The 11,487-nt window shown below is 41.4% G+C and overlaps 2 protein-coding genes across 3 annotated transcripts; one reads left to right on the forward strand and one right to left on the reverse strand.

Moving 5' to 3' along the window:
• Positions 1–234: 234 nt before the first annotated feature.
• On the reverse strand, positions 235–4,347 carry LOC143427021 (polyadenylate-binding protein-interacting protein 1). 2 transcript variants are annotated; one of them, XM_076900814.1, is made up of 9 exons: positions 4,321–4,347; positions 3,129–3,319; positions 2,628–2,755; positions 2,265–2,549; positions 1,990–2,184; positions 1,807–1,916; positions 1,498–1,726; positions 909–1,228; positions 235–661 (listed from the first exon to the last, which is right to left on the reverse strand). In XM_076900814.1, exons 2-9 carry the CDS (start codon positions 3,277–3,279, stop codon positions 532–534), a joined length of 1,548 nt encoding a protein of 515 aa, XP_076756929.1. In that variant the 5' UTR covers positions 3,280–3,319; positions 4,321–4,347; the 3' UTR covers positions 235–531. The 2 variants fall into 2 exon arrangements, with proteins under 2 accessions (XP_076756929.1, XP_076756928.1); XM_076900813.1 differs by lacking the exon at positions 4,321–4,347 and having other exon boundaries at positions 3,129–3,445.
• Positions 4,348–4,561: 214 nt separating this feature from the next.
• Mib2 (E3 ubiquitin-protein ligase mind bomb 2) lies at positions 4,562–8,837 on the forward strand. The gene is made up of 11 exons (XM_076901185.1): positions 4,562–4,726; positions 4,917–5,377; positions 5,459–5,574; positions 5,662–6,263; positions 6,321–6,489; positions 6,563–6,830; positions 6,918–7,229; positions 7,296–7,659; positions 7,734–7,945; positions 8,034–8,281; positions 8,358–8,837. The coding sequence occupies exons 2-11, from the start codon at positions 4,947–4,949 to the stop codon at positions 8,666–8,668; spliced, it is 3,033 nt and encodes a 1,010-aa protein (XP_076757300.1). The 5' UTR covers positions 4,562–4,726; positions 4,917–4,946; the 3' UTR covers positions 8,669–8,837.
• Positions 8,838–11,487: the final 2,650 nt, after the last annotated feature.

Raw genomic sequence — 11,487 nt, forward strand, 5'->3', positions numbered from 1 at the left:
AATAAAATGATGAAGACAGCGGTTAATATTTCGTCTTATTCGTTTGGCTGATTTATTACAATAATTTAAATAACTTAATAGTAAGTGTTCGTATCATAAACAAACAGATCGTATCTTTTTTTTTTTTTTTTGTTTGTTTGTCCTAGGAACAAGCAGTTGTAACATTCGTTATTCAATTGAAAGAAACGGTAGGCACGGTAGAAAGAAAAGTGTGATGCGTTAGAAAAGAAGAAAATGTTGACAACGAGGCTGAATAAAGTTCGTAAAACATGGGGAAAAGATTGACTCCTGGTCAATCTGTCTCATGTAGATTTACAAATTAATAATCGAGACGGATTCATTTTTTAACATCTATCGTACAAATGCAGAAAACTGTACTGTCATACCATTCGATTTAGTCTGCACTTCGTATTATATTATAAAAATTCGCGAACGAAATTTAGGAAACCATCCTCATAGTTTCCAACTATGAGACCAACGAAATTACACGATAATGACTTATAAGTAGGCAACCGTCGTCGCATTCTCGCATTACTTCTGCGTCTGATTCTTAATCTGCTTGGGTATATGCTTTAAAAATTCTTCATAAGCTTCATCTATGTCGTCCTCGTCCTCCGATAAAAATTTTTCTAGACTTTCCATGTAACCGTGCTCCAGTATACTGTAAAAATATTCGAGTGCATATACGTGTTCACTGCTGGCAGAATTCACTGCATCGCTCGAATATTACTTAAACAAATGACAAATTAAATAGCTCTATCTTAAAACTAACATTCTAATTTTATAAAAGCCATGGAACTCTTGAAAATTTGACAATTTCTTTTTCACTAACATTCGAGTGATGTAACAAATTCTACCAATAGTCTAAATGGACGACACTTATTTGTCGATTAATTAGATATGCATACACGTTATCATCGATGTTCGTTGTACTGTCTGCGACATCCTCCAGAAACTTATTCTCCTCCGCTGTCAACACTTTGCCGTCAGGACCGTAGAAGACGGGTTCATCGAGTGCTTGATCAGGATCTATCGTTTCTGTTAATTCTACCGTCGTAGAATTAACAGAACTCTGTCCCCAGTTCCCGTTTCTTAATTCATGGACGCTGTGCACCATCCGTCCAACATGGAAATCCACTCTGCCTTCCGTTACGAGCTCCGTTAAAATTCGCATCATGTTCTCCATTTCCTTACGACTTTCGCCCTTTTCTAAAGTTTGTCCTGCTAACTACGCATTGTTTCAAGAGAATTAATGTTACAGAATATAAATAACGGATCGCCCAGAGACTTCATGCTAATTTCTTATCGTCGTGCTCACATATATTCTACAGTATCATTATTTTTTAAATTGAGGTAAACCTTGCTAAATGAGAAGTAGTGACAGTAAAATATGCAGATAATCTAATATTACTTATCCAATAAAGTTTGTTTAATTTGAGCAGCTATTTAAGTTTAGTAGATTTTATATTACTGCAGGATATTTCGAACATTATATACCTTAAGGGCTTGGCAGATATTCTTGACGGAATTCAGCGCTGGTTTCTTTAATATAACGATAATGAGCTGAATTAATAAGTCTCCCAAACCGAAAGCGGAAATGTGCTCCATTTGAGTGACTAGTTCGGCCAGGAATAATATTAGTCCGTGACACTTCTTCTGTTCTTCCTCCGTTTGGCTCTCGTTTTGCTGCCAATTCGAAGCTTGGCTCTCAGTTTCGTTTTTACACCTGTTGCCAACTTGCGTTTATTAAAACTGATCGCTTAAATGCTCGAAATAAATAGTCGCACTCGCAATTCCATAACTCACAGGGTGTGTAAAGTCCTTCTGAAACACCTCTGTTCTGTGGGACTCAAACTGCTATCCAAAGAAGCGCAAAGCCGGGCACCGCTGTACCGAAAGTTGCCCTCGTTTATGGACTGAAAATAATTTTAAGTAGTAGAGTACGCGATCTTTCTCTTTTCTCGATTAACAAAAACGAAACGACGATACCTGTTGAATTATTATCTTCATAATTTCTTGAAACTGACTAGGGAATTCTAAATAAGGCCTAAGGTTATTTATGAGCGGCGGCACGATCGAAGTGAAACGTCCTGGATTTAATATCAACGAATGCACGACGCTCATCAAGTTTTGCGTTGTATTTGCAAATTCAATTATATAATTGTCATCTTCTATATTTGAGTCCTGCGAACACACGATTAATACATAGGTGAATAATTTAATCTTTGCTTCTCGTTACGTCGGATTTTCATTTAGATATAAACCTGATGCTTGTTCTTATAATCTCCTGAACCTCCATCGAAATTTCCATAGTCTTGAATGTTTGAGAATTGCTCTTCTTGTCGTTGTTGCTGCGAGGGGTTATCGAACTGTTGGACCTGATCAGTTTGTTTGAAATGCTGAGTGACTTCGTAATTACATGCAGAGTTTTGTACTTGTTGCGTCTTTTGAAGAGATACTTCGCGTGCCATTTCTAATCTACTTTGAACCGAATATTTATGTATATGTCTCGTGGTTGACTGTTGTGGATTACCCTGCTGCTGTTGATGCTACGGAACAGAATATATCGATTCAATAATCGAATAGATTAAGCCGAAGTGACACCAGCTGTTAACTGAAGTACCCACTGACGATTTAGCAAGATAAGTTTTCGGAATGAATTCAGCTGCGTCCGCGGACAATGTAGAATTCAGTACGATGTCGCTGATAGATTTACCCGAGTTGCTCTGCTCGCGGTTCCTGGACTCCAATGAATCTGCAATTAAAAGACCGCGTTCGAAAACCGACAAACCACAATATCGTTAATACTCTATACACATCTCCACCCTCCGAAGACACAGAATTATCGCAAACTCAACATTGCTTTCCGAAATCGTTAATTGCTAAACGTCCGATACAATCTACACTCTTCCGTATCTATCTACCTCCGAGGACATGTTACAGCAATTTGCGAACAACTTGAACAGAAACGCAGACTTTCTTCACAGACCTTTGCCGGCTCTCTCGACACCCAACACCGCGCGATCTACTCTCCCCGTCTCTAATCGAACCGGAAGCACCCCCACGAGGGATTAATGGGGACGATCGTACGCGAAGAAAAGTCTCAAGTCTTCCAAAGTCATAGCAACCTGTTTGCACTCCAGACGTGGCTTGATTGGGCCTCCTTAACGGATTCTGTTCCTGCGGGTTCCTGATCCATATTTCCCGCGTATGGCCGCGTCCCATTGCGTGTCGATCCATGTCCCCGTCACCACTACCATCACATCCGAGAGGGTTCATCCTCCCCGCGGCAGATATTCCCCTTTAGGCTGTGCGATCACTGAAGGAGGTTAAGTAAAACGACGAATAATAATACCGGTGCGGAACTATCGGCCGCGACGGGATTCGGGACGCGCTGCCCGCTCGTATATCATCGACACAGCCACGACTCCGCTTCGGGTCCGTTAGGTCCGTTATCCCCGACAAAACGCGCGCCGCCTCGTAAACAGTGTCCAGAGAAAGCCTCGCCTCGCGGAACCCCTTCACCGCGATCGACTACAATCGATACGCGACCCAGCAAGAACTCGCTTGATAACCCATTCGATTCTTCTTTTTTCAGATTAACAACTCGGGATCGCTCGAGGATGCGAGTCAACCAAGATGAATAAAAATAAACGTGAATTTAACCTCGCTCTATTTAATATTATTCTCTGCTCGCGTTACTCTCAGTGGCCACCATTAAATATTCCAGCGAGACGATACCCTCCCCCCCTCTCTGAAGGTGATGCTCGAGGAGTACACGGGAAACGATCATACGAGCGGTGCTGGAGGAATCCGTTGCGAACAATGTCATCTCCACCTATCGGGGATCCGATTTGGTTATCGATCAAATAGTAGGAATGCTCGGAATCTCGATAGGTGGATATTAAAGCGTGGTTAAGGGCAGAGCACCAGGGGGTCCGCGAGTCGGTCGCGGGCGATTGCGCGTGAAAATGGTGCGGGAGCCGTGGTACGGTCTCACGAAGATCGTGGCGAGGTAATGAACTCGTTAAGAAAATCGCTAACCTTTCGAGTAACTCGCGACGTGTTCCCCAGCAGCCGGGCCTGAATCATCCAGCCCCACTGGGAACCTTTATCGGGAGCAGGGCGCAGTGGCGGTGGCGACGAGGAAAAATCGTGAAAGTGAAATCATCGGGCGAGAGAGAAAAAAATAGGGAGAAGGTGCGCTTTTTTTCCACGCTCCCGTCCGTGTTACGCACCACGTTCGGTCATGGACCCGTTTACACTGGCGGACGATCTCGCGCGGAACGGAACTTGCGTTGTTATTAATTTCTCGTTTACCAAGGATGTGATCCCTGCGTCCGACGGAAACTGCGGCCCGCTCTGATCACCGAGGACCGAGATTCTTCGACGACGGGAAAACAAGCCTCGCTCGTCCTCCTCTCTAGTTTTCCATTAGCCTCGGCGATCGCTCGAAAGAGGCGCCTTCGGCCTGGCCGAGCTCTCCCCCGAGTTATGAGGTTACGATCGCTGGCACAGACGCAGAATCTATCGAGTCGAGATGAATCTTCGTGGACGTTGCTGACGATGTTGCGGGACGCTCAGAGTTCGCCGGGGACCGTTTCGTGCACGCTCCTCTTCGTCGAGCGTCGACACTGATCGGGGTTTTCTCTTCGGTTCATTAAAAAGCCGCACGATCGCATATGATTCAGAAACTGGTAGATCGCGCTAGGTTTTACTGTTTCAGGTACGTGACTGTGCGATGGATTATTCTTGAGGATTTCCTCGGTCCACCTTGAACGTGGATTAGAATGGACGTTTTCTAATACGAATGATCGAGAATTGTGCATGATGTTTCTAACGATTTGTTTCGCAGTCGTTCTTGTGCAATGGTTTGTAATTTACTCATTTTTCTTTCTTCGTTTGCCTTCTGGAAGGATTACTTAGGGAATCACGCGCGTACGGAGATGTTAGAAGTTGGCTTGAGAGTTGTCCGTGGACAGGATTGGAAGTGGGACGACCAGGACGGCGGAGAAGGTTTCGCAGGGACCGTTGTCGAGATTGGCAAGCCGCCTTCGTTTGGCAACTCGGCGTCTAGTCCTAATCCGTCTGACAGGACACCGGATAAAACTGTTATCGTCCAGTGGGATCACGGATCTAGGAGCAATTATAGAATCGGATACCAAGGAGCTTTTGATCTTCTAGTGTTCGACAATGCAGCTACAGGCGTCAAGCACGCTAACATCATATGCGACGGTTGCAAACGGCACGGTATAATTGGCATCAGATGGAAGTGCATGCAGTGCTGCGATTATGACTTGTGCACGCAGTGTTACATGGCCGATGTGCACGATTTGAGTCACTGTTTCGAGAGATTTCAAATGGCTAACTCCGTAGGGTCGGTGCTTCAGAAATTATCGTAATTACTTGATAATCCGTAAGACAGTTCAGCTGATAAACCTTTTTATGAATCATGTAGGATTCAATTGACTCCACGAGAGGGCTGCACCAAAATACCTTTAAAAGGGATATTTATAGGAGCTAAAGTTGTTCGCGGTCCCGATTGGGAATGGGGAAATCAAGATGGAGGACGAGGTATTGCCTGTTTGGATTTCAAACTATTTAGTCTGTGCACTGTATAACAGAAAAGTACAGGAATATAGATTTAAATTAAAATTTCAGGAAAAACCGGTAGAGTTATGGACATACGCGGATGGGACAATGAAAGCAGTCGATCAGTGGCAACTGTAACATGGTCTAAGGGTAGTACAAACGTTTATCGCCTGGGGTATAAAGGTTGCGTAGATCTGTGTTACGTCGAAGCAGCTACAGCTGGCACGTATTACAAGGAGCACCTTCCGCTCCTTGGACAGCCGGTAATGACAGTATCCAGTAATGTGACCAATGTAACTCCGACTAGAAGTGGCGCACCTTCCTCCGTATCTAGTCCACGCTACTCAACGTTCAGTGTTGGGGATAAAATAAAAGTATTAGTCGATGTAGACACGCTGAAAGAGATGCAAGAAGGTCATGGTGGTTGGAATCCGCGTATGGCCGAGTATATCGGAAAGATCGGCAGAGTTCATCGTATCACGGACAAGGGAGATGTCCGGATACAATTCGAGGGATGCAACAACCGGTGGACTTTCCATCCGGAGGCATTAACGAAAGTTACTAGTAAAGACACGTTCTCCCTTGGAGACATAGTTAGAGTAAAGACAGACTTAACTGCAGTTAAACTCTATCAACGGGGCCATGGGGAATGGATAGATGTAATGAAGAATGTAAGTGCATCGTGCTCTTAATTGTCTCTGGATTTTATAGCAAGAGAATTCTTTCAGGCTTTAGGAAAAACTGGCAAGGTAATCAAAATATACTCCGATGGAGATTTAAGAGTAGCTTTGGACGGCCACACGTGGACGTTCAATCCTCTCAGTGTCACCCTCGTACCTCCTGGAACAGAAAGTGCCTCTCTACAGGAAGAAACAAATAGAAGTCTAGATTGGACGGGTATGTTGTCTTATATTTAATAGCCGATCGTATCGATTTAAATATCTCGATTTTGTGTTCTTATTTCGTGTAGCCGATGGCGTAGACATAGAAGTCGAGAAATTATTACGGGACGCAGCCAGAGGAGAAGCCGGTGTCTCAGCAGTTCAAGAATTTCTGAAAAAGTATCCTGGCAGAGTGGACGCGAGGGCTGGTGGGCCAGGGGGTGGCAAAAAGACCTGTCTGCAAGTGGCGGCACATCAAGGCCAAAGAGATCTTTGTATACTTCTCCTGGATGCTGGGGCGTCTCTTCGAGCTGTGGACGAAGATGGTGACACGCCTCTACACTATGCTGCTTTTGGGTTCGTTGTACTATCACTTTCTATCAACTGTTGTCGAACACTTGCGTGATTAAATCTTGAAAATTAAAATGGTTTTGTTTTGAACAGTAACCAGCCCGAAATAATGGAACTTCTGCTCTCTCGTGGCGCGGCGATTAACGCTGTGAATAATGGCAAATGTAGCGCACTGCACGTAGCTGTGAACAAACAACATGCTCAGTGTGTTAAAGTCTTATTACGCCACCATTGCGACGTTAATCTGCAGGATTCGTATGGGGACACAGCGTTGCACGACGCGATTGGAAAAGACGCCGTAGACATAGTCGATGCCCTTTGCTCCTGTGAACGAGTCGACTTCACGTTGAGGAACAAACGAGGCTTCAACGTGCTACATCACGCTGCTATAAAGGGCAACGCACAGTAAGTACACGCGATCCTTTTCTGAAAATCTAATCGCAAGATATTTGTGTGCATTATTTTGTATAGCGCGATGGAGAGATTAGTAGGACGGGCGAGGCACTTGGTGGACGTTAAAAAGGAGGATGGCTTTACAGCGCTGCATCTTGCTGCCCTGAACGGTCACAGGGATGTGGCTGCGATACTTCTTGCCCCAAACGGTGGAAACGCAAAAGTAGACTTGCGAAACAATCGCCGGCAAACGCCCCTGCATTTGGCCACTTCTCAGGGTCACTGGGCTTTGGTGGAGTTGCTTGTGCAACATAACGTTGATATTGCCAGCACAGACGCGGATGGAGATACGGTGCTACATATTGCTATTATTAAGAGCCCCAATCAAAGCAACGTAGTTCCTACACCCGAAAGTTGTCGGGATTACCCTCTAATTTACGCTGTACGTCATGTTCTTTTCTAAGCATTTCGATTTTCAGCCGCTTGGTTACGTTACTTTAACAATGTTCATCGCAGATATGGCAAAATTTGGCGAGGCAGGGTGCTAAGACGGAGCTGGCATTGGCTTGCTTCCTGGTCAGCAGAGACAGAACTTGTACTCTTCTAGAGCACGTCAAGAACTCGAAGAATAAGACGCCAATGGAGCTCCTCGAAGCCGATCCCCAGATTGCACCGTACGCCGAGTTGCTACGATGTTACCAATACCAAAGTCACAATACCCAATTAGAGTAAGTAACTCGAAGGTTGTTAAATGAGCAATAAACTTTACGGTTAATTACAAAATGACGTGAAATATAAACCTGATCTGTGTTGCAGGATAGAAAATACTCCAACCTCACAGCCTTCCATATATCAGATAGACACAGCGTTACAGCCGGAATTGGGACGAGAGGCCAGGAAAGGTATTCCAGGTTCTGGTGACGCCTCCGAATGTCATAATTGCCTAGGTATAATGACAAATGCGACGAAAGAAGAGAACAGGTTCAATCCGGGCAGCAGTGTGCCAATCATCAGCTGTGCGCGTTGTGGTCATGGAATTCCTAACAAAACTGAAACTATTCAAGGTATATTCTATATAGCGTTAAGCGATATACTTGTTTCTATAAAAATTAATTCGCTGTTCCTTTTGGTTTGTCGTAGATGGCCAGCTAGCAACAGGAGAGATTTCCTTGACGAAACAGGAAGAGAAAGTGAAAGAGAACGCGTTGGACGAAAAGAAGGAAGAAAATCAGGACAAGGAAAGGGAGAAAGATAAGGATTTAGAACGTTTGCGGTATTTAGAAACTAGAGTGGCAGATCTAGAGGAAGCAAATATGTGTAGCATCTGTATGGAGCGACGTCGGAATGTCGCTTTCCTGTGCGGTCACGGTGCCTGTGAGCACTGCGCCGCGCCACTGAAAACTTGTCACATGTGTCGTAAAGTTATTACGAAGAAAATTAATTTATATTAGACAATCAGGATGGAAATGCTTTAACGGTATTTTTTTCAATATTCGTATTTAAGTTCCGAACTTGCAAGTGCACTATATTATTTAGCATGTAAAATTAAACGACTAAATTTCAAGTGCCAAAGTATACAAAAACTTTTTTTTTTGTCTCAATATAAGATATTCAACGAAGCCTTCTGCCATAAAGAAAAATGAAAAATCCGTAAGAAAGTTACATGGGCGAGTGTTACACATTTTATCGCTTTTCTTTCGGCCAAACTTCAACGCTATTTTGAGCGAAGCAACCACGTGTTTCTCTTGGTCACAAACTATATAGACACTTCGCCCGTTGCATCCCGTCCATTTTTTATCATCAGTTAAAACTACAGACAACTTGTAAGGATCACCTCTTTCTGTAAAATAGATATTGACTCGATACTTTATTGAACGCTCCGAAATGTTAGTAAAAGTTAATTAACATCTCGGAGTCCTACTTTTTTTTAGTTTATACTATCCGACTGAACAATAAAGTTACGTGCTAAGTATACTTAAAGGAAGCCCATGTAAATGAACTTGGAAGTTTTTCATACATATCCTAATTACCTTTACATAATATATAAAGTGTACATCAACATTTCAACACTTTTCCATACAAACTCAGCCAGCATAATTCACTTAAGAATACACTAAAATAAAGTTTGTACGGAAAGGTGTAGGGCATCCTGTATTATTGTATATTGTTATTAATAAGATGTATTAAGAAGAGGTACGATTTCTATCGTTTTGTATGTAATGTTCATGTAACATTAATAGTATTAGAAGAATTTAGTATTTACATAATATATATATAAGATAAGAGTATATGTATATCTCGGATGATATCGCTTTTAGCCAAAAGTAATATACAAATTATACTCATCGAGTAATTTATAGTCCTCTCGTGAATAAGCGATGAGAAAAAAACTCGAATCGATAGTTAAGGATAGTCTTCCATCATAAAACATGTGCGATAGAATTGAATGGAACGAATTGCTTCTGGTACAGGTTTATACCGCTGAACTTTGTACCAAACAGAACAATTTCTCGAGTGTTAAAACATGTACATCTACATAGTATTAGAAATGTTGGCACGTTATTAGTTTTAATTAAAGCATAGTGTGGTCCAAGCGCAGAACCTTAAGGTATATAATAATAAAATATACCAATTGTACATTTTACAAAATCTTTTTCAACGAAATTGCACAATTCCAATACTATTATTGCATTTTTATAAACTCTATTCCGAATATTATGTGTAATATAAACATAACGTTTGTGACAATTCGATTCATTAAATGAACAATTTCTTCTGCTTTTCTTTCATTCTTTTCTTTTCAATACTAACGGTTGCATATATTGCGAAGTCTATGTTGCATGTAACTACAACAATTCATTAGTAAACTATAATAGCATCATTCTTAAACCATCGCTAATCAATTTTTACACTTCTACGTAATCGAAAAGACATAATTTAAATAAACAATTTAAAAATGAATGTATATAACTTTAATCAAATTTCATACTTTTTTTTAAAGGTTTCTTAAATCATATATATATATATATTCTTACAAATTAAAACGAAACATATAATTACCAAAAAAAAAAGAAACACGTTCTCTAACTTAAAAATTAATAATGATCAATAATAAACGTAGAACGAAACAGCGTCGGCGATTCTCTCCTTTCTTTTCTTTACACAGGCAATAAACAGTGATAACAATAATAACAAACACTCAACAGATGTTTACACTCAAACAAGACTTAAAGATGATGGACTTCGTTTTTTTTCCTTAGCTTAGCAAGCAATCTTATTTATTTTGGTACTCGATAAAATTCGATAATCATATGTTACAATATTGAGCCAGTTTGCAAAACTGTAGCGGAAATAATAATAATAATAATAATAATAATAATAATATGATAATAGTAATAATATTTTTTTGTTCCTCCTAAGTAACCTAAACGTAATACGCTATTATTTTAGATTATTATATTTATTTAGTACCTAGTGAAACTTAAATGAATTTCTGGCGCCGATGCCATGCGATAGGATCATCTAATTCTAACTATAGGACCATTTATCCGCGTGCTTCGAACTTTTTCCATTCTTCCATCTCCTCTGCTCGGTCTCGCTTCGCTCTAACGACGATATACTTACAATAATCCTTGGATAAGATGCAACCAAGCTTTCGACTAAATATTCCCGTATCTGAAAACTTCCAGTCTGTTCTAATTTTTTATATTCATCAGAACTGATATGAGATTTGTTTAAGTGTGAACCAACTGATCGATATCGCGTGCTTAATTTCATCGGTACGTTAAGCGCGAGGAACTGTGCCACCATCCGAGAGCATTCGTAGCTCTTCATAGACCATAGGCGATTAATCGCGGTACAATTGGCGGCAAAGGCGATTTCGTTTTACCAAAAAAATGACTTTCAATATTAAGAAAACACGCGCGGTACGTTTAATATTATTTCGTCTTATTTTGGCTCGCGAAATCTCCCCTGTTCCTTTTATAGAACGATTAATCGCTCGCTATGTATTCCACCGATGAGCCACGTAACTAAATTTGCCTCTCCCGTCAACTGACAAACAAAAGTTTGCACGAGTATATCGGTGACACCACAATGCGCACTTTTTGTACATAATATTAACTGTGATAAGAACCAATCGATTCGCTAATAGACGCAAATATTCTTCGTCGAAAGAAAGGAAAAAATATAAATCTCTTTCCTTGTCGCAACAAGTTCCAAAGCCTCATTTTTTTTTACCATGATTAAACAGTTGTAACAATTGGCTGCC

The sequence above is a fragment of the Xylocopa sonorina genome, chromosome 9 (genome assembly GCF_050948175.1).
Source record: "Xylocopa sonorina isolate GNS202 chromosome 9, iyXylSono1_principal, whole genome shotgun sequence".
Lineage (NCBI taxonomy): Eukaryota > Metazoa > Arthropoda > Insecta > Hymenoptera > Apidae > Xylocopa > Xylocopa sonorina.